This window comes from Rhizopus delemar, genomic scaffold (genome assembly GCF_000149305.1).
Source record: "Rhizopus delemar RA 99-880 supercont3.13 genomic scaffold, whole genome shotgun sequence".
NCBI lineage: Eukaryota > Fungi > Mucoromycota > Mucoromycetes > Mucorales > Rhizopodaceae > Rhizopus > Rhizopus delemar.
Genome location: NW_027137839.1, coordinates 951760 through 973640, shown reverse-complemented (window position 1 = coordinate 973640; position 21881 = coordinate 951760). Strand labels below are relative to the sequence as shown.

The 21881-nt window shown below is 35.4% G+C and overlaps 9 protein-coding genes across 9 annotated transcripts; 3 read left to right on the top strand and 6 right to left on the bottom strand.

The window, feature by feature from the left end:
• Window positions 1-51: 51 nt before the first annotated feature.
• On the bottom strand, window positions 52-1411 carry RO3G_14238 (uncharacterized protein; the record flags this gene model as incomplete). The annotated part of the gene is made up of 2 exons (XM_067668822.1): window positions 52-726; window positions 785-1411. 2 exons carry the CDS (start codon window positions 1409-1411, stop codon window positions 52-54), a joined length of 1302 nt encoding a protein of 433 aa, XP_067524923.1.
• A 1658-nt stretch (window positions 1412-3069) lies between these two features.
• RO3G_14237 (uncharacterized protein) lies at window positions 3070-3712 on the top strand (the record flags this gene model as incomplete). Its single annotated transcript, XM_067668821.1, has 2 exons — window positions 3070-3571; window positions 3693-3712. The coding sequence occupies 2 exons, from the start codon at window positions 3070-3072 to the stop codon at window positions 3710-3712; spliced, it is 522 nt and encodes a 173-aa protein (XP_067524922.1).
• A 969-nt stretch (window positions 3713-4681) lies between these two features.
• On the bottom strand, window positions 4682-5853 carry RO3G_14236 (uncharacterized protein; the record flags this gene model as incomplete). Its single annotated transcript, XM_067668820.1, has 2 exons — window positions 4682-4775; window positions 4889-5853. The coding sequence occupies 2 exons, from the start codon at window positions 5851-5853 to the stop codon at window positions 4682-4684; spliced, it is 1059 nt and encodes a 352-aa protein (XP_067524921.1).
• Window positions 5854-6334: 481 nt separating this feature from the next.
• RO3G_14235 (uncharacterized protein) lies at window positions 6335-8838 on the top strand (the record flags this gene model as incomplete). Its single annotated transcript, XM_067668819.1, has 12 exons — window positions 6335-6601; window positions 6661-6780; window positions 6844-6987; window positions 7041-7107; window positions 7166-7238; window positions 7297-7464; window positions 7580-7631; window positions 7685-7966; window positions 8026-8127; window positions 8179-8291; window positions 8347-8482; window positions 8545-8838. The coding sequence occupies 12 exons, from the start codon at window positions 6335-6337 to the stop codon at window positions 8836-8838; spliced, it is 1818 nt and encodes a 605-aa protein (XP_067524920.1).
• Window positions 8839-9589: 751 nt separating this feature from the next.
• RO3G_14234 (uncharacterized protein) lies at window positions 9590-10357 on the bottom strand (the record flags this gene model as incomplete). Its single annotated transcript, XM_067668818.1, has 4 exons — window positions 9590-9900; window positions 9952-10036; window positions 10089-10186; window positions 10243-10357. 4 exons carry the CDS (start codon window positions 10355-10357, stop codon window positions 9590-9592), a joined length of 609 nt encoding a protein of 202 aa, XP_067524919.1.
• Window positions 10358-11826: 1469 nt separating this feature from the next.
• On the bottom strand, window positions 11827-14428 carry RO3G_14233 (uncharacterized protein; the record flags this gene model as incomplete). Its single annotated transcript, XM_067668817.1, has 9 exons — window positions 11827-12846; window positions 12906-13273; window positions 13339-13481; window positions 13540-13580; window positions 13722-13760; window positions 13816-13951; window positions 14004-14192; window positions 14251-14318; window positions 14369-14428. 9 exons carry the CDS (start codon window positions 14426-14428, stop codon window positions 11827-11829), a joined length of 2064 nt encoding a protein of 687 aa, XP_067524918.1.
• Window positions 14429-14859: 431 nt separating this feature from the next.
• RO3G_14232 (uncharacterized protein) lies at window positions 14860-17200 on the bottom strand (the record flags this gene model as incomplete). Its single annotated transcript, XM_067668816.1, has 3 exons — window positions 14860-16154; window positions 16220-16712; window positions 16775-17200. The coding sequence occupies 3 exons, from the start codon at window positions 17198-17200 to the stop codon at window positions 14860-14862; spliced, it is 2214 nt and encodes a 737-aa protein (XP_067524917.1).
• A 1145-nt stretch (window positions 17201-18345) lies between these two features.
• Window positions 18346-20211, top strand: RO3G_14231 (uncharacterized protein; the record flags this gene model as incomplete). Its single annotated transcript, XM_067668815.1, has 2 exons — window positions 18346-18842; window positions 18915-20211. 2 exons carry the CDS (start codon window positions 18346-18348, stop codon window positions 20209-20211), a joined length of 1794 nt encoding a protein of 597 aa, XP_067524916.1.
• A 489-nt stretch (window positions 20212-20700) lies between these two features.
• Window positions 20701-21780, bottom strand: RO3G_14230 (uncharacterized protein; the record flags this gene model as incomplete). Its single annotated transcript, XM_067668814.1, has 3 exons — window positions 20701-20706; window positions 20852-21421; window positions 21478-21780. The coding sequence occupies 3 exons, from the start codon at window positions 21778-21780 to the stop codon at window positions 20701-20703; spliced, it is 879 nt and encodes a 292-aa protein (XP_067524915.1).
• Between the last annotated feature and the right edge of the window lie 101 nt (window positions 21781-21881).

Genomic DNA, 21881 nt, shown 5'->3' with positions numbered 1-21881 from the left:
GCAAAAGAAAGAAGGCGGTTTCTTTTTAAGAAATTTATTATACATCAAACATTAAGACTGTATTATATGGCTTTCACTCCAACTACTTCCAGTAAACGATTTCGATGTTAGGCTGGTGTCTAAATGCTGCTGTTGTGATTTATGTGTTCCATGCAGTGGATCTGATTGAAGTCTTATTTCTTGAGTTTGCTCGCTATCCTTTGATTTATGTTTACCAGTCTTTTTCCCAGGTATTGGTTTGGATTTTTTTTTATCAAGAAACACAGGGTGGTTTTGCGGATTGATTCCCAAGTTTTCAGTATTTGTTCCAAGCCTTGGAATCCTTACGTAGGCATCCGTGCCGTGGCCATCCATAGTAATGACCTGTAACTCTCCTCCCCAATACTCTGCATATATTCTACTCATTGTCAATCCTATGCCCAGGTGACGACTTCCCATTTGCGACGCAAGGTTAGCTCTGCCATCGATTGAGGCAGGTATTTTATCGATTGCCTTAAAATCACTAAAATCACCCAATTGCGCGCGTGCTTGATATGACCATAAACGTTCATAACGATCTTTTGTCATCCCACCACCCTGATCAGATATTCTAAAATAGACATCTGAGTCATTTGCACTGACGGTCACTTTGATTGGAGGATAATTGGCATTTGAATATTTCTTCATAGTAAATCTTACTGCATTATCTAATAATTCATACAATATGTGTTCTAATTGTTCTGGTACCTTTTTTTTTACATTAATCTCTGTTTGTTACTTTACATAAAATACCATATAGACTTACATAAGCAAATAGAATCTCATTTTTGTTTTCTTGTCTATTTTGATGAATAGTTACTTCAATTTCTGGAGGCAAAAACTTTTCGTTTGTCATCTCTTCATTATATCTTTCAATATGTTGATACACTAGTGATTTTGCTCTATTCACTATCTGTTGAGCTGAACAATGAACAAATATTATTCCCACATAGCCGTCACCGTAGCCTAAAGTCTGATCCCACTGGTGTTCACAGGCTTCTGTCAGTGCTAAATGTTGTTCGGCCAATACACGCCTTGATATTCTTGATCTCAGCATACGATTCAAGAACAGATCGAGATCATTTTGATCAGGCGGATAATAAGCAGTGCTTTCGGATAAACCTCGAGCCAGCCTTGGTAAAACCAACTGTCCGTCTTCTAGTAAATCCCGTAATAATTCACAAAACTTCATATTGTCGCTTTCTTTTTGAATAGGCGGGAACTTTCGAAAAGATTCAAAGGCGCCCCAATAAAGCTGATAGACATATTCAATGTGAGGATTAGTGCCAACGATGAAGGGAAGTTGCTGAAAGTCTCGAATACGATGCGCTAGTCGGATCAAAAGCTCATTACGTACCCAATTGGCAGAGGTAACAAGACGTTCCATATTCATTTGTCTACCAAAAAAGATAAACTGACGTAACGTACTTGGATTCACTGGTTGACTTGCATATTCCTCTATGATTTTATTTTGATAAAAATGCAGTGATGAGTTTGATTGAACAGAATTTAGATGAACTAAACGCGGCTGCTTTGATGGTATAATAGATTTTGTATGTATCGAACAGCATCTTGGTGATGGAACTTTGTTTAATAATAGCAGCTGACGGTAGTTTAATCTTTTTAAAAGTGACATAAAAAAAAAGATAAAAGATACTCAGTGTATCCTCATTACAGTAAAATCCGGCTGGGTTACACTTTATTCCGAAATTATTGGGATACTTTTGAGGGAAAAGTTTGTGCAAATAAATTTAACGTAGCAGAAGAAGATCTTGCGCTAAAATAGAAGAAAAATTGCTGCAAAAAATAGAATAATCCTAATAGCAACAATGGATACATATAATAAAAGAAAAAAAAAATTAGCTAGTAGATAATATAGGTATAACATGAAACTTACCAATAACTCAAAACCTACATTCGATGGTAAAAGGTGCAACCGCTGAATGTTAATAACTAAATTATCAAATTATTTAAGTTTAAGTGTACCAAATTGCATCTGAGTAGCACTGCGATAACTGTGTTAGATAGTTTTAGGATTCTAGGTAAAGCTCGTCATTCTTCATACTCTTTAGATCTTTGTCTTCTTCTAGTGGGGCCCCTTCTTGTAGCTCTAGCACGTTGAAACTTCTCTGGTACTTCACCATTTAAGCAAAAGTTGCGAACAATATGAATCATATTTAGGCATGCTGCCAAATCCCGATTCCGTAAGTGCACAGTCATTTTGCAATTTTGATTTGTAGATAAGAATCATATCTTAATTGGTTATTTATGATAAAAAGGCTATTATTTTCAAACTATCTACTGTACTATCTTCAGTAAAGTTCTTTGCACAATGACTTGATTTCTATCTATCTTGGTACCAATAATTTGTAGCTATTGAGTTATTATTGATATACACATATATCTATACTATCTGGCTTTCGGGTTACTTATATGTTTGAAGGAAGTAACGGCCAAGTAATGTATAGCAAAAATAAACCAGTAAAAAGTAAATAAACTGTTGGTGAGCAACTTATGTGTGCTTTTACAGAAAGTCTTACCGCTTCTTTAATTAGCATTGCCATCATTTTAAGGTATTTTTTTCCTTTTCCGTCAAAATGTATGAGAGTGCCTGAATTACATATTTCAGTTTGTCCTAATACGCTACTCTCTTTTTTCCTCCCCTTTTTTATATTTTGTAATTTTTAATCAATGTCCCTCCTTTTAACACGCAACTGTCATTACGCCTTACTAGTTGCTATTGATGAAGGTATAAACATGAATTGATTTAACTGCAAAAAAACAGAAAAACTTAAAAAGCATACAGGACAACAATTTAATGCACAAGACGACAGAGAATTATACATTACATCAAGACTCAACTTGAAACTGCCTCGTGCAGTAGACGATCTTATTCCTCCAAATACGCGTATCAACACTAGACCTACATCATTCACACAAACACCAAAATGGAGAACAGCACTTATATATTATTTATCAAACAAAATACTATACAATCTAATAAAACGACAAGGAAGCATCTCACTGGAAATCTTGAGTGTCTCTGAAGAGATGCATCGTGAAAATTTAGGATTTGTAGAGCTTCAAGTAGATCATGCAAAAGTAGTTCGCTTACATCGTGGAAACAAGGAGATAACACAAATTCAGCAATTTGTCATAAACAAAGGCGACTGGCTACGTGTGAATGAAAACGGTCGCGCACAGATTAAAGCGGGTTTATTTATTGTAGAAATGCCCAACAATGCCACAGCAGAAGCAAAAAACAAAGAAGTAGGAACGCCTTTACAAATGCCTATAAGAACAAGCAATCAAAACCCCTTAACAGAGGGTGACCTTGGAATGGAGATTTGCTCTGATATGAGTGACTTGTTTCCTGTAGAAGGTGATGTGACATTTCTATCAGATGAAAAGGAAGAGAATGGAGATGCTATTTACGACAAAAGCGAATATCTACACACTGAAGAAGATTTAAATAATCTGGATGAAAAAAGCGAATATATGGGTCAGGATATGGAAGAATATGAAGAAGAGGAACGCAATTGTATTTATGTTGGTAAAGGATCAGAGCAGTATAGCTTTCTGTTTCAGTTGATTGAAGTAAAGCACATGTCATCCATAATGGAAGGTTATATTGATATACAGAGAGCATTCATTCGATATGCATTTGCTAACAGAGAATATGAAATACAAGTAAACTTGCTAAAAGACAAGTGGGAAGTGATTGAGTATCAAAAAGGCATTCCCTTGCAAGGCTCTTTAGATGATGTACAAGAATGGTTAAATATACAGGAAAAAATTTCGGTCTATTTTATGATTGAATATGTTAGTGGAGAAGAAGATCTCATCGGTTTTGCCGATGTTTATCTAAAGGGGCGTGGAGTTCAAATATTAGAGCAATCAAGTATCGTGTTTGATCGGGACAGAATGTGGCATATTAACCAAGATAAAATGTTTACTAAACTGCAGCTAAAAGTTGGTTTAGTAAAAGGATGGGATGCATTAGAGGATGATATTTATGATTTATAAATTGTATATAAGAGCCGTTTTTAAATTTAACAAATCAAACATACATGCTAGTTTATTATTTCCATATTTCACTAAATTAAAGTTCTTTTAAATCTTTCTTATATTTAAATATTCTATTCATCCGATAAAGGCTCTATTAAATCTTTACAGACCAACCCTTATACTTATCTAATCTTATATCTTTTTATTCTGGGCAACAGGCGTCTTTGGCATAATCCAAGGAAAATACAAAATCCAATTTTCTTCAACTTTATAATAACAGTGCAAATATAGATATTTATTAGATTCAAATAAACAAAAGGATTAAAGTTGTAAACACAACATAGCGCATAGTGAATTAACTTTTATACATATTTTTTCCAAGCTTCGGCAATAAACATGAACACTTATCGTCATTGGTCCTTCTTCAAAGTGTTGGCATTCTTCAATCTTTGCTTTGCCCTTTGGATTTGTTAAAACAAAGCGTTTTTCTTCAGAATCTATAGTGCTGATCTCTAAAAAGACCGTAGGAGAAAGGCTGATAGATTGTCTTAGCTGATCAGGATCCTGCTCAATCATCTTGTTTTCTAAAAATTTGTCTGCGCTTACATATACTGATAAATCCAGGTATAAGTAGTTTAGAGACGAATCTGGCATATTAATTTTCATAATATTTTTCTGAGGCCTTCCAATAGCCATAACCGTGTACAATTCTAAGCGATTTAAGCAAGGAAGCCAAGAAGACAGATGTTCTAACGACATTATCATAGAGGCTTTAATTGACATCCCTGTAATAGAATCATTACGTATTTCTTTCTTCATAGTCTTCGGCTTTCTCAAGGATTCAGCAACATAATGAACATACTTGAGTGCTTGACAATGCTCTATTATGTCTTCTATAAGAGTATCTACACTTTCTCCTAACGCACCATCGGTACAATTTATAACTGAAAAGTACATTTTATGAACTTTGCTTCCTACTTTTTTCAAAATGTCCGCCAGTTTCTTTCGTGGTGTCTCTTTTGGGTAGTGAAGGGATGCTCGTATTTGTTTTTGTTCAAGAGATGCGATATCACAAGATGGACTAAGCATAAGATACGGAAAACCATTTAAAATGATGTCGATGTGAGAAATACTGTGTGAAGACGACACAAGTGTATCAAACAAGTCCAAAGAACCGCGTAGATGGAATGATGGCAATTGCAGCACATGATCAATAAACTTGGCTTTGGTTGCACTTTTATACTCATCACCATAATCTCCGTAAGACATAAGGACCAAAGACTCCAAGCATCCAAATTTGTTCATAATATAATTAAGTGAATCGTCGCATAAGCCGGTTTCAATTATAAGTTCTTTTATACAAGGTCTAGGATTTTTCGAGGTTCCGCTGTAGTTGATATCTAAGTCGTAACTGTCATCGTCAGCACCAACAATATTCACTTCCAATTTTTCTAGTTTGGGGCAATCTTGAACAAGATCGTCTATATTAGCAGGTGTAGTAGGATCCAACATGCATAAATATGTCAAATTTGTATAATGTTTCAAATTGGTGATGAATTTTAGGCCTTCCAAAGTTTCATAAAAGGATGGGAGTATAAGCATTTGAGTAAGTGAATGTCTTATTTGTAACAGAGAAAGGGCATATTCCACAACATTAGTGCTATAAGAGGGAACAGGAGTTACCCTTATATTTGGCCAGTGTTTAATAGTAACATAGGCTAGATCTTCCCAAAAAGACGAGACTGGGTTCTCGGCATCCAACTCCTCCACATTAGGGCAAATCTCTGCAAGGTGAGAAAGATAATCATCATATCGGCGATAGTTCATTTCGTCAAATAGTTCACCAAGGTGTAGGGATTTGACTAGCTTCCCAGGCTCTGAATTACTTGTATTTCTTAAGCAGTTCATAAAACGCGTTACAGCATCTCTATCTCTCTCACAGAATGAAACGCGCTTGTAAAGACGATATTGAGCTATTATGCTCCAATTTTTGCAAGTGAGTTGACAGTTGCTTATATCTTTTAGATCTTTTAATTCTAAAAATATTTTTTGCTGAATCTCTGCTGGTAGATTACTCCATTCACTCATATATATATATAAAAAAAAAAAAAAAAAAACAAAACAAAACAGAAAAGCAAAAAAAAAAGAAAATTTTAGTGAAAAAGCTAGTGTTTTAATAATGTAAGGGTTTTGGGAGAGCTTAGTGGAGACTAATCGGGTATTGAAATGTGTTACACACTTGCAGATTCTTTAAGCTTTTACTCCTCTTATCCTCCCCTTTTTTTCCCTCTCTTATAAGCTTGTTGTTATGCCAGGAGCAACGAACGAGGCAGAATTAGGCAAAATTTCAAAATCTTTTAATCGTGTATCCTTTAAGGACGCAGATTCCCCTATAGCTGGAACAGATTTAGCACTTTCAGCAGCTTTAGATGATGCCGAAAATATTGAACAACTCGGTCCAGTAATAAAAAATATCACTGAGTCAGGAAAGCAAGCAGCATTCCTTGATAGTTTAGATGCTTTAATCAGAAAAAAGGATGCTGAAATTGAACGCATGTGTAATTCCCACTATCAGGTGAGATTCTCTTTTTCTATCCAGCGCATCTTGACTAAAGTACTTGATGATACGTAAAGGAATTTGTTAGTGCAGTAGATCAACTTCTTAAAGTACGACAAGGTTCTGTAGAATTGCGAAAAAAACTGACTGAAGTGAATCAAACTTTGCAAACAACAGGCACAAAATGGGCAGGAAGGGTAAAAACAATAGATGAATAAAAGCATATCTTCAAAACAGCTCAAGAATTATATTATATATAGAAACGAGAATTGACTAATGCCAAAAAAGTTCAGCAAAATATTGAAGATGCGATCGAAGCTTTACAATCTAGTCTTGTTGTTCTCGAATCAGCTAATAAAGTAAACGAACAGTTGGAGCAAAAAAAATACTATGCAGCACTAAAGGTACACAAGACTACCTTCAATTTTTGTACTCAATTTAATCTTTCAATTTGTAGACACTGGATAATTTAGAGAACGACAGATTAGGACAAGCAACTCAATATACCTTTGCCAAAATGCTGGGTAAATAAACATTCATTTTGCTATACATTATGCTTTATATTCACGTAAATTTATTTAGCACAAGGAGTTCCAGTCATGCAAAATAATATCAAATCAACAGTTACTGTAGAATTAAAGGAATGGCTTGCTAGGTAGGCTAAAAAAAAAAGCAAAGTATAAATAATATATTTATTTACTGTTATATACAAGAGTGCGTGAAATATCTCGGGAAATTGGCCAGTTGGCCATGCAGCGTATGCAAGAAAGACAAGACCGTTGGAGATCAAAAACTACAGAGAATCCAAAACTAAAGAATCTCCAGCATCACCAAGTAAACTCTGCTATTGAAATGGTAGTGAACGAAGGACTTGAAAGTATGTTTTAAATAGTGCTATAGAAAGAAGATAAATTTAATTGGTTTGAAAATAGCTAGTATACTGGATGAGGTCAACATAGATTTTGAACCCCTTTATAAATGTATACATGTATATAGTACTTTGGGAAAGCCTAATGAATTTAAGACCTCTTATTCAGAAGATAGAAGAGTAAAGCAAGGGAATGAATGTCTTATATGATTCATAATTAATATTTCTGTTAGGCACAAGCCAATCTGGCACTATCAACACCTGTCAACCTGCGCGATGGGAATCTTACTACGTTTGAAACCCTATTACAGGATATTGTAGGCTTCTTTATTATCGAACACATGATTTTGCATAATACCACAGAGTTTAGAAGTCAAGCAGAAGTAGATGGATTGTGGGAGATGGTGACGGGTAAAGTTATATTGGTTGTATCAGAAAGCCTTAAAGGATGTAAAGATCCTGAACTGTTTCTACGTATCAAGTTTCTACTTTTAATGTTCATTCAAACACTGGAAGTAAAGCTTTTATAGAGGAAAGCATGTATTTTTCTGTAACTAAAGAACTTTTATTATAGGGATTTGACTATTCCGTGAAGCCCTTACAAGAAACTCTACTGACACTTTTCCAAAGATATTCTGAGTTACTTATCAACCAATATAGCGAAGTCATGGAGAAGGTGAGCACTTACCTATTTGTGTATTGTATCATAGCTAATCATTATTATTAGATTGTACAAGAAGATGAATGTATGCCCATGACAGTAGAAAATGAAGAGGAATTAAAAGAAGTAATGCAATATACCCGTTTTAGACCAGATCGCGAGTTTATAAAGAAATATGGGTCAGTAACAAAAGATTATTAGACGAAAACTTTGTAGATTGACGCGCTATTTTAGATTCCCCTTGAGACTCCCATTCTCCAAAGTATTCCCCACATGTTGCCGCGATGTTAGTTTTTTTGTACACCAATTTTATCAATTTGCCGAAGGATTCTCTCAGACACATGGAGAAATGGATGATATTTTGAAAAAGGTAGCTATTTTCTGCTAATATGAAATTAATATCCGCTCAAACTATGTATATATCTGAAATAGGCGGTAGATAGCTTGCTTATTCAAAAAGTAAATGCTATTTTGTTAAAGAAGCTGTTGTCTACTAACTTGTCACAAATCGTACAAATTATTATCAACATTGAATACTTTGAATCAACCTGTCCTGACTTTGAGATGCTATTGATGGAAACAAGGTCATTCCACCGATCTGGTCATATTCATCTGAAGGCAACATCCACGTTTAAAGAGACTAGAAGGAAAGCAGAAAAACGAATCTTTGAACTTGTCAATTCAAAGCTTGATGAATTCTTGGAATTACTTGAATACGACTGGTAATATCCTAAAGGGCAATTGAAAGAAGATATATAAGCTAACATTTTATTTATGCGTGAAAAAGGGAATCTGAGGAAATGCAAAAGCAACCTAGTCCAAACTTGCAAGACTTAGTCACTTTCTTAACAAACGTTATTAATGCGGCCTTATTAAATTTACCTGAGACAATCAAGAGTTTACTGTATTTTGATGCCTTAGAGCATCTTAACCAGTCGATGAAGGGTCTATTACTGGCTACCAATCAGCAAACTATGACTGAAATTGCATTAAGTAACTTTGATACTGATGTTCGGTTTGTAGAAGACTTTGTGAGAAGTCTAGGTGATCCCACAGTAATGGATACATTCTTGGAGCTTAGACAACTGCTTGATCTGGCCATTGTCAGTGATAACCCTGAAGAGTATTTGAGCCCACAAGTCAGAAATCGTAAGTATAATAGACTTAATAGCCGAGACGTTACTGTACTGTTTGAAAAGTAAGTGTTTTTTTTTGAAGCTTTTTGTGTAAAGCATCTCAATGTAAAAAATAGACTTTTGCGAACCCCATTGCCAATGCACTCAGTGATAAGTCAAAAAGAAAGAATGAGACGAAAAGCTATGGAAAATGTAGCAAGGTAAGTTGATATTACATTAATAACAATCTACTTTAATCACAAATATTGCACATGCACAGAGTCTTACGCTCAGTTCATATCAGTGGATCCCGATAAAACAAATTATACTGCCAACCTTTATTATAAAATGTAGTATTTACTTTATGCATTGGACAATTTCTTTTCTAATTTCTGTAAAGCTTTTTCAGCTTTATCAATTCCCATCATTTCTGCTCTTTCAAATCTTGTTTTTGCATCATCCAATCTACCAACTGCTTCGTAAACACATGCCAAGTTATACTGAACCTCACCATCAAGTGGGTTGAAATTGGAAGCCTGTTCCAAATGTTTAATTGCCTGTGCTGTGTCTTTCAACATGAGATATGCAGAAGCAATATTAGTGTGAGCGTCTGCTGAGTTGGGTGTGTATTCTAATGAACGTTCAAATGATTGAATAGCATCTTTATATTTGCCTGTAAAATGCATTAAAATTCAATCCCTTATTATTATTTGGAAATTATTACCCATTTGAAAATAGCAAACACCAATGTTAAAATATCCTGCTCCACTTGGAGCAATTCGAACACTTTTATGGTAGCTATTCATTGCCTACATGAAATGTCAAAAAAAGGTAAAATTCATAAAAATGCTTTGTTCGTACCATGTCTAATGAGCCTTTGTTCAAATAATCCGAGCCAACTCTAATTTGCTCTTCAGCATCAGCAATACGATCAAACTTGGGTACATCGACAAAAAAAGCTATTTGACAGATTAAGCAGGGCATTCATGGTTTAAAGTGAAGGGCAGAAGCTTACTTCGTTTATGCATAGCTACAGGTAAAGCAGCTACAACAGGCTTCTGCTTAGGGATTGCAGTGCAACGAATCAAAGAACGATTTTGCGTAATGGCTCTTCTGAATAAAATTGACATTGTACTAACTTTTTTGCAATAAAGGGATGCAGTAATTTTAGTCTAACTTATACAGAAGGGGACAACGGGATTCAACCAATGAAAAAAGAACTTGGCTAATTGTGACTGCTAAAATAGTTGATATTGGCTTTCTTTTATCTAGAAGTACAATGTCCAATTTGTCGTGTTTGTGCACCTCAATCAATTACTGAACATGTTGATCCTTTCTTTTTTCTATGTCTAAAAAATCGTTTTGTGTGGGAACAAGTGTGGCCTCACTTCTTCGGTTGTCCCATGTCTACTCACTTGGTCTACTGAGCTATTCATCTTTTACGTTTACCTCCTCAACGTTTGTCCTTACTTTCCAACGAAAGTATAATTGGTTGCACTTTATTGTGCATTTGGAAAGCTCACTGGAGATTTATTTTCGACGACATACCTTTTGACCCATTGTTGGTCTTTCAAAACGGTTTGTCATCGGTTGGTACTTTTAAGTCCAACGCCTTGATTTCTTTTCTCTAGATTAATCTGGATCCCTTAGATACTTTTATGCTTTTTTTGTTAATCCGAAGCTCACCGCTATTCAGTACGTGGCTTTTCATTTATATCTTTATTTAATAAAGTTTCGGCCAAGTCGCCCCTACAAAAAAAATATCTAGAAGTACAATGTATTAATAAAAAATCTATCTTGAACTTTTTTATGCAAAATAAAGTATTAACTAGCCAGAGGAAGATTAAAAACATCCCAGAGTGACGGGGATACAAAGATGAATTCAGTCAAGTTAGGAAACACAAATTAATTGCTAAAAAGTGCTTCAATACCATCCACTCAAATAACTAAAATCGCGATATATATACTATAATAATAATGATGTATGTGTAAACCCTTTATTTTTATAAGAAACTAAAAAAAAATCATCCATACAGTGCAAATCAGCGGTTTTTCGCTTTTAACAAGATATTTATCTTTCCCTTTTCTTGTTATGTCAAATACATACTCTAGTGGATCATTCTTTAAGATGATATCCTTTAGCATGAACGCTGTTAGAGAATCAATTACTTGAGTTAATGAAAACTATGTTCTTTAGTAGCAAATATTCTTGAACTAATCATCTTCAATACAAATCAACATTTTCAAGTCGTTCGTGCATTACAAATATTTTGATAGCGCGGGAGTCATATTCCTAATAGAAGTTATGTTTAATAAACACCATCTTGATAAGGAACGATAGTTATTTAATTATAGTGTACTTTCAAATGGTATTATTCAATTCGATGTAATATTCCGAAGAAATTTATTCTATTAATAAAGCTACATTGCGTTTTCTTTTAACTTCAGTATTTGAGCCAACAACAATACTGTGCCAAAGTGAAGCTTGTGTGCTCTTTTGGAAATAGGTAATTAGGCTATATGTCAGGTACAAATATATGCTCTTTTTGCTTTCACTTGATAAAGAAATATTGCGCTTTTATTTTTCTTTCTCCTTTTATTAAATCAAGTCAAACTCATAGGTCTTTCTGTTATCCACATTTTTAGCATCTAAAGGATCGACCGTATTTTCGCCTTCAGCTACCGGCAGAGCCTTGCTAATATTGTAACTACTTCGCTTTCTAGAAGATGACCTAAATACATCCTGTGGTGTGCTTTGACTAGTTTGTGTATTTTCTTCATTTGATAGTATCAACTTCAGTTTAGCACTTGCTGAAGCTTTGGATGCAGGTGATTGAAGTTCCGGATCTGATAATAAATCTTCAATGCGATATTTGATTGTTGGTTTAGGTGGGGTTGGATTTGCGGGAACATAGGTCACAGGAACCTGTGGCAACTTACTTTCAAACAATATAGATGATTGCTTTTTCAAAGGAGGCAACGGTTTATCCTTTTCATAATTTATCTTTTTGTCATTTTGATGTACTGGTTTTGCCTGTTCTGCAGGAAATGTTTCAATATCCCTTTGCTCCACCAAGTGCCAATCCAGATCATTACTATCTTCTGGATTGTTTATCCGCATTACACTTGCGTCAAATTGTAACTGCTTTCCAAGCAGGACATCACGAACATGTTTTAATCCAGCCAGAGCCATCACAACGTTCGCTTCATTTTTTACTCCGTAATGTTTTTCTGGCTCCTCGCATTGAACCAGCTTTGCTTGGTTTTCTGCTTTTACTGAATCATCTGCTTCAACATCATCTAGCGGCTTTTCTTCTATGTTTTCTGTAGGTACTTCTTGTTCAGGTATCTGCTTTTGTGCCACCGTTTCAGGCTTTAGAGGCGGAAATATTTCTTTTTCTAACATGGATATACAATCAGCTACTAACTCACCCATTTGCTTATTCACAGCAATCAATTTCGCAGTAGAATCTTGGTCTTTTGTTCCTTTACTGCTAGCTGAATTTCTGTCATTTCTGATATTTGACTTTGGAATTATACGATCAATAGAAGAAGGAAAATCTGAAAATGTTGGACGTCTCGAACCACCAGTATTATCCCCAATGTTGTTTACATTGCTCTATTGCAAAGAATAAGATATCATCCTTAAATAAGTCCATCTAACTTTTATTTTATTACCTGGAATGACTCCATTACTCCAGCAATAGCTTTATTGAAATCTCTGAATTGAGGGTTTTTCATCATATTGTTCGTAATTCGTGATAAACTACTATCTAAGTTGGACCCATGAGAGTTTCTGTGTTGAAGCGTTCGTTGTCCTCTCTGCTGATCCGCTGCGGTAGGGTTCTTGATGATCACACCGTCATATAATGAAGAGCGAGGCTCCTTGCCTGATCGGATATCATTTTGCTGAAGAATATGTAACGCTGTGTCTTGAGACAGATTTTCTTGCAGATATTTAGCTTGTTCTACTAGTGTGGCAGGCTTTGAAATCTGTGGTGGTCTCATCAACATGCTAAGACATTCTGCGTAATCCCTTTGTAATACTATTTGAAAAAAAAAAAGGTGAATAAAAAAAGAGTTACAGTCGTCATTTGCTTGAGAACGTTACATTGGTCTCTCATACGCAGAAGCATGACAACACAAACATATTCAACTATTTCAAACGTTGGATCTTGGGCAAAAATAGCATCCCATAATTTCAGTAACTCATAAATGTCAAACTCTCTTCCAAAAAGTAAACGAATCCAACGACTATGTACATTTGTCAATAAGAGCAGCAACGATTATATGACTTTTATTAAACACTTACAGTCCGTAAAGTTGCGGTTCGATGCCAAAATCTTGTAAATGCTTATATAACAATGGGTCTACAGTATGCAAATACTGGTGATGTATGCGGTGACATATCATAACTACTGGATTTAATCGAGCACTCTTCATTGAATCAAATTTGAATAAAATATCTTGACATTTAAAAAAAAAAAAACTTACTTCACTCGGTTTGGGTATATTTTCAGGAAGAGTATCTGTCTAATAACGAATATTAAAGGATAATACATACAATTAATGAATAGATAGCTTGTACCTTTGCCTTATTAGCAGATCCTTCGTTGAATTCATACCAAGGTTTTCCATGTTTCATCAAGTTGTTGAATAAAATGTATGCATCATGCTCAACATACGCTGAGTCTAAAACTTGAACCATAACCTTTGTTGCAGGACTAGAAACATAAAATTAACAAAAGTTTTCGTTTATCCTTTTTTCCAGCTTACTCCATTATACTTTGATCCATGTCTGATATGTCAAGGCTATCTGTTGCAAGCACCCAATACAATGGAGCTAACAATTCATGCATGCCTTGTCTATAAGATGTATCACGATTGAGTTTACAGTAAATGAATAATATGTCTGTTAAATGCTGTTGAATTTCATTTGATCTGAAAAAATCGACATCAGGAAATCTATTTGAATGAAATAAAAATTACATATCATAAATCATAAAGTACTTATTGTTCTTACGTGCGTTCCACATCTTGACGAATCACTTTCCTAATTTCGGAATCCGCAAAATACTGCTGCCATGGATTCTAAACATAATTTTAACAGTTAAAAGCAAGTTTATATATAAAGAATTTACCGTCTCGCTAAGTGCTAGTGGGTTATTGTCCAAAAGATCCTCCTCTTCCTTTTTATTCATCTTTTCTGCGGGTTCTTCAATATGTTCTCTCCTCAAGTCTGTATAGCGTTGTCGCTCTTCAAAATATATGGTTGGCCAAGTTGATACTTCTAATGTTGGTGAATAACCAAGAAATATCTAAACAACTTCTCTTTTTAATGCATAGCTCACATTCATAACTTTTTTTTAATAACCTTCCAGCAAACTGAGCGTAATCCATTTTGACAAACAGTGCCTCCAATGGCTCGATGCCGAAGTGAGTTTAAAGATAAGTTTGGGTCGTTGAATATTGTATCCCACGCCTCTCTTTTTTATATGAACATTTAAAGCCAAGAGTTTTATAAAAACGTGCAATATGTTACCTTCTTCTTTCAAGCATGTCTGACATTACAGAGGGAAAAAGAAAAAAAGAAAATAAATAAAAATAGCAATTTTTGGTGTGTGGTTCCTTTTTAATTTTTATTTACATCTACACCCCAATCACCTACAGTTTTCATTGCCTCTTCATCACCCTTAATAATTTTCGATGCATCCTCTTCACTCAATACGCTAGCTATACACTCCCATGGATCTCGAGAACCACCCCATTTGAGTACACCTTCTCTAAATGCTTGTCCTTTTACTCTGCTTAAAGGATTTTCTTTAAAATTGGTTTCCCAAACTCTTCTTGCCAAAGTTCTATCAAGCAGGTAAGAATAATAGTTTGATGCATATCCAAATAAATGATTGAATTGAACTGGCCACATAGTTTCAGGTACACTTGGGAAAAGTCCTACAGAGTCCTGCAGACGATACCACTCCTTCACACTAGAAAAGCTGTCCGAATTGGCCAATGAAGAATGGTATGATTGATCTACCAAGGCCATCAAAATTTGAGCATTGAGTTCAATACCATTAAATAATTTCCCTTGTTTGAGATCGAGCTGAGGAGATGACACGGTTTCGTTTGTAAAGAGAGACATTACCTCCGGATGTGAAACAAAATGCTCCATAAGAACAGAAGGAAGCTCTACAAAATCTGAGGCACAACGCGTGCCTGCGACGTTATGAAAATCGGTGCGGCCGAGCATGGAATGCATAGCGTGACCCATTTCATGAAATAAGGTTTCAACGTCATACATTGACAAAAAGGAAGGTTGATTACCAGTACCCTGGGCAAAATCGCACGTTAAAGCAATGATTGGTAATTGATATAGGCCGTCTTTGCCTCGGATTCGTTCAGCAGGCTGTGTAATGGGAGGAAAAAACCTGGATTCATCCACGTTGCGACCAGGAAAGGCAAAACGTACATCATTGTGATCATCATCATCATCTACACGTCGAGATGTTCGAATAGTGTAATGAGCAGCGTGGGATGTCTTTCCTTGACGCATAAATAAGTCACAGTAAATGGTGCCAATCTTGCCTTCATCTTCACATACTACATCTAACTTGCGTACTTCATCATTCCATGATTCACCAGGTCTCATAGAAGAATATTCAAATCTAACGCCATATAAATGATTGAATAAGCGTGACAGTCCTTGGATCACGGATCCAACTGTAAAGTAGGGCATATGTTTTTGATGCTTTTCAAATTCAATTTGGTTGCAAAGATGCATGTAATAATCGCGATCCCAAGCAAAAATAGTAGACGTTGTACTGTTCTTCAATTCACGTTGTTTTGAGGATTGAAGTAGATTCATATCTTTTCTAAACAAAGGTTCCTGATGCTTTAAAAGCGTCCTCAAAAACGTATCCACATTGCCTATAGTTATTACTTAGTCATTTCTGTCTTCTTTTTCATCTTCAAACTCTCATGTTGTTCTTTACCTGGGTTTTTGGCCATTTTATCTTGCAGATGTAACTCAGCAAATGAACTATTTCCAACCAATGTTGCTAACTGTGCTCTAGTCTTCATCAGGCTTTCCAAAGTATCGATGCTCTCTTCTGTAGCAGAATATATAGACTGATATACTTGTTTGCGTACTTGCTCATTCTTTGCATATTTCAATATTGTTTGTGCTTGGGGCGAATCTGTTGGTATATAGGCAAATCCATTTTTAACATGTGTTTGATGAATAGGTATTCCTGTCAATTCTGACACTGGTATTTTTACTGTATCGATAGCCCGAGGGTTTTGCTGTATAAAATTACGTCCCAAATGAATGATAAGGTCTGACAGATGAATAAACTCCTCACGCTTTTTGCTAGGTAAATGGATTCCTGATTTTTCAAAATCATGCAAAAGTACCATAGCAGATCTGTATTCCTCTTCGTCCATATGTTTTACAAGCTGATTATCAGCTAGTACTTCAGAAAGAATCTAAGTGATAAATTAGTATCAAAATTAATGGTAAAAGGCATGCACATCTCTTTTTTTTTTACCTTGTGTATTCTAGTATCTGTGTTTAGCGTATTCATATAAGAACATAAGTCACTGTATGCTTGATGAACAGAGTCTTGAATACTGTTATCAGGGTGGGCATTACGAATAAATTCTGCCAAATCAATCACACTGCACAAAGTGTCAGATAAGCGATCCAAATTTTTAACTACTTTTCTCATTTCCTCGGATCCATTTGTAGAGGCATTGCAAATTCTTTCGACAAGAATTTGAGATCTTTGTATGGCTTGTTGTGTAGCAAATTGAATACCATGTACATCCGAAAAATCAGTATGCCCACAAAGCCCCACAGGATCAATGTTGGTTTTTAAAGAAAACTGTTTCCACAACTGCTTATCGTCAAAAATTAAGCGAAGGTGATCATCGTTCTCTTTGACGAGCTGCGAAAAAGCTGGAATAGCATTCATATTTTGCTTGACATTATGGTTATATCGCTTTGAAATGACAGGGCAGACATTTTTAAGCTTTTCGTATGGTAATGTGCGTCGCAAAAAGGATCCAGTGGATAATCGAATCATAAATTCTTCAATATTTATTTTTTTTTTTTAAAAAAAAAAAAAAAAATCCAATAAGCCTTAGCGGGAGGGGTGGATTTTCAAGTTTTTGAATTTTAGCTCAGTTGGGATCAATATCTTTCCCTACTACTTAAAAGGACAACTTGAATAAGCACCTTTTATAAAAAAAAAATAAAAAAAAAATAAAAAGACTTCAAAAGAGAAAGTTTAATTTTATGAATTCAAAGACTTGTTTAATGAATATAGTTCACAACCGGTGGTAGAGTAGCAAAATATAATGTTTTGTTTAGAGCTATCTAAAAAATACATTGAACTAAGTAATTTAATTTATTTCTTTACTTTTCTCTTCTGTGTCAAGAAACATCAGTTATCAAAGGTAACAGATTTATTGATCATGTCGTCTGAGCTTTCTATGAAGTAATTTAGGAATACATAATATAGAATGCTAATTACTCTTTTTTTTCTTGTTTTATAATTGAAAAAGATTCCTAATAAAGCAATACCAAGTACACGCCAACCTGAGCTCTGAAACTCAAAAGGAAATTGCAAAACCCCGACAAAGTGTAATCAACTTTACTTTCCTTTTTTTTCTTCTTCGAGTTTAATTATTATATCATGGCAGGACCATCAAAAGGTGAAGTAAAAATGCATTAGTTATATAGCTTTATTAATTTTTATCTAAAGGCATTCGTCTAAGCTTTCTTGCTCAAGCCGATCAGAATAAATATGAGATGGTGTTTACACAAGCGTCTAATGGAAGCGATACGTTAACTGGTATATATAAAGTTATGATGTTTTTATACTTAATGCTAATTAAACTGCCTTAGCTGCTGCTGCTAAAGAAGTACTTTCAAAGTCCAATATTGGTGACGAAAACCTTGCTCATATTTGGTATTTTACACTTGCAAAATAAGTGTCTATTCAAAATAACTAAAAAGAGTCTGCGTTTTACTTATAGGGATTTATCCAACGTTACCAATGAAGCTCAATTAACTTTTCCAGAATTTGCCGTTGCCATGTATCTCACTTCACTCAAAATGACAGGTATCGAGATTCCTGCTACACTACCAGAAGAAGTTCGAAGAGAAGTTCGAAATGCAGTACTTGCTGTTCGAAACAACAACCAAAATTTAGTTCTCCAACAACAGCAACCAACGGGCGTAACATCTTATACAAGCTTGCCCAACATCAATACTCAACATACTGAACTCCCTACGAACCATGCAGGAAGTCTCCAAATGCCCTTAAGAACAGGTCTCCCTCAGGCAGCTATGCCTACTGGGATGCTTGGAAACAACATGGATTTTGCCAGCCGAATGATGCCGCAAACAAGCACTTACAGGGAACCGCCTCAATTTCAAAGTTTGTCAAGTGGCATTAAGATCCCTTGGGCTGTCACCGCGGAAGAGAAAAAGCAGTACACAAAGGTATTTAAAGCATGGGATCCTGAAAATAAAGGTACGATATCTGGAGATACAGCAAAGGAGATTTTTTCGCAATCTGGACTTCCTCAGAACGTGCTTATGCAAATTTGGTAAATAGAAATATGGTGAACGAGAGGAGGGTAAGCAGAAATTGGTGTGACTTACACAATTATACAAACTAGGAACTTATCAGATCCAAATAATCAAGGAAGGTTGAATGTAGACGAGTTTGCAGTAGCAATGCACCTTATATACCGTAAATTGAATGGATATAATGTTCCTGAAACTTTACCACCTGAGCTTGTGCCACCTTCTACGCGGGATCTTAATGAAAGTGTCAGCAAATTGAAGCAGACAATATTGGATGATATTGCCAAAAAGAGATACCTTTCGAACTTTAGTTCTTCCCCCTCACTATCACCACCTATTTCTCAATACAAATCTCGCTCTACTAGTCCATCACGAACCACATCTAATAAAAAGAAAGACAATGATGACAGTGCAGATGTTGAAGTAGGCTATGTATCTAGTGCACGACGAATGGGCCCAGACAGAACCCGTAATCGTGATAAATCACCAGGAGCTGTAGTTGTCAATTCAAGCTATGGATACCGCGGCAAAACAACTCGTATTTTTGATTTAAGAAAAGAGATTGAAGAAAGTAAAAAAACACTTCAAACACTTGAACAAGAATCTGTTCCCAAGACAGCTACTCCTTATAATGATTTATCAGCATTAGATAAAAAGAGCATTGATAGCCTAAAAGAGAAGATCAAGGAATTACAGATAGAAATATCTAAATCAGGCAATGAGCACGGTCATGACGCATGGGGTGTTTATATCCAAAAGACGGCCGAATTGGCCAGTGTAGCTGAAGAGGAAAAATCTCTGGCTGCTGAAGTCGAATATATGCTAGATGTCACCTTGAATGGATTGCTGGCGCAAGTCAATGAAACAGAGAATGATTTGATGGACAAAAAGATCCAATCAGTCACTCAGAGGGCAGCTAAGAGTACCAACGGAGGTGCGCCCAATTTACCTTTAGATATCGTTGGAACAGGTCCCAACGGTGAGATTACAGAAAGTGATAGAATTCGTGCCAAAGCAAAGGCGATGGTAGCCGCCCGAATGGGAAAGTTAACCGGAAAATCAACAGATACAGCCAATACAAAAGCAGAGATTGATAAGATTAAAGAAGAACGTGAAGAATTTAGGTTATATACTGATTCAATACAAGACAACTTGAGAGAAATACAAGAGACAATGAAGGCTATCCGCTTAGAAATGAGTATGATTGGCTTAGATATCAGAAAACAAGATCAGGACCAAAAGAAGATTGAAGAACGCGGACGATTCGAATACGGTGAAAGTGTAGCAAAAGATTTGAAGGAGTTTATTTTAGAATTGAGTTACGACGCTGCTTTGGCAAAAGCACCAGAAGTCGATCCTAGCTTTGAGTCTAGATTCCCAGTGTTTTAATTTTTATATAAAAAAGAAATGATAGACTCTGTTTTAATATTGTTAATATCTTATGTTCTTTGCATATTTCTGAATATCAGGATCTTCAATAAAACGACTGATCGATGCAAGATCCATTTGTAATTGAACATCATAGACTACTCCACTATTGTCCTCTCTATTAAACACAAATAAGCATCCATTTCCTCCAAAAGTGATATAGCTTCTTGTTCGATCAGGACAGCCAAAACCAAAATCAACCTTATAAAATGGTAATGTGGATACATCATTTATAGTCGTTTGAAATTCTGAATTGGGCTGATAGGTCAAATAGTTGGCTGTCATATCATCATGAAGCTTGTATAATTTGCTAATACCGTGAAATAAAGAAGGTTTAAGGTTGGTAATTGTTTGACGAAGTTTCATGGCTGTGTTGACTAATGGTGTTTGATTAATCTCTTTAAAACTTGTCTTGAACGCACGACAGCTAATAAACAAAGTTATTTGTTACTATTTCTATAATTTAATGTAATAAAATGCTTTACATCATCCAGTTGCCAAAATAATATTCCATTTGTTTGTGATTCTTCATTCTGGAACGGCCATTTAAAGTCATAACCATTTTTACATCAGCCTCCTCAGAAACAGTTCGACTCTTTACCATTGCTCTAAGCAACATAGCAAGCAAGGCATCCTTGGTTGATATCCAATTTTTACTAGCAATCATCTCTGGTGTATGTGCGTCCTTTTTACAGGCCTGGAGACCACTAGAGTAAAATTCTAAAATAATACTTTTTAATGGCTTAGGCCCTTTTGCGCCAGTGCGATTGAATTTTAGTTGGTAAGGGTCAGAGTGTGCTAACTGATTAGGATTCGGTTGACAAACACGATGTTCATCACGATAATGATCCAATACCTCATCCGTAATAACCGTGTCTTTTGGGAAATTGATAAGGTCTCTATTGAATGAAGCAGGTGTAAATTCTATACCCCTTGTTGCTTTTGACCATGCGTTTAAAAAGTAACATGCAGAATGCATGTCTGCCACCTTGTGAAGAATCATAACGCCTAAAGACACCCCTCCATCAGCGAATCGTGTTAGCTGTATGGCCAATAAAGGGTCTTGCGGGGAACAATAAAAATGTATAGGAAACATTTTGTGATAATCCATTTGACTAGGAAGATAGCCCTCTTGTCTGAAAGTTTCCAAATCTTGGGAGTATTCAGCTTCCTACAAATATGCTTTTTAATTAGCTTTTTTTGACAGCATAATACGACGAAACTTACCACAAACAAAACGCCATCATCACAATTATCAATAATATCCTTACCATTGCCAATATCTAGCAATCTTCCGGCCAAAGGATAAAAATCAACAAGTGTTTTTGATAGTGAATCTTTTAAAGCATCAGTATTCATAAACTTTGGATCATCATTATCATTTGTGTAGAACAATAAAATAGGAATATATGATGTATACATCACAAAATCCCAATCGGATAATTTAGTATGTTCCCTATGAAATGGAGTAGGTGTTGCGGGCTTTACCCAGGAACGGGAAATGACTTGAATGCGAGGTACAGGAGCCATTGATGTGATAAGTAAAGGAAACAAACAGACAGAAAAAGTGGAATAAAGTGAAAATAAAAAGCAAAAGGCCTTGAATCTATTTTTTATTTGTATTTAAACTG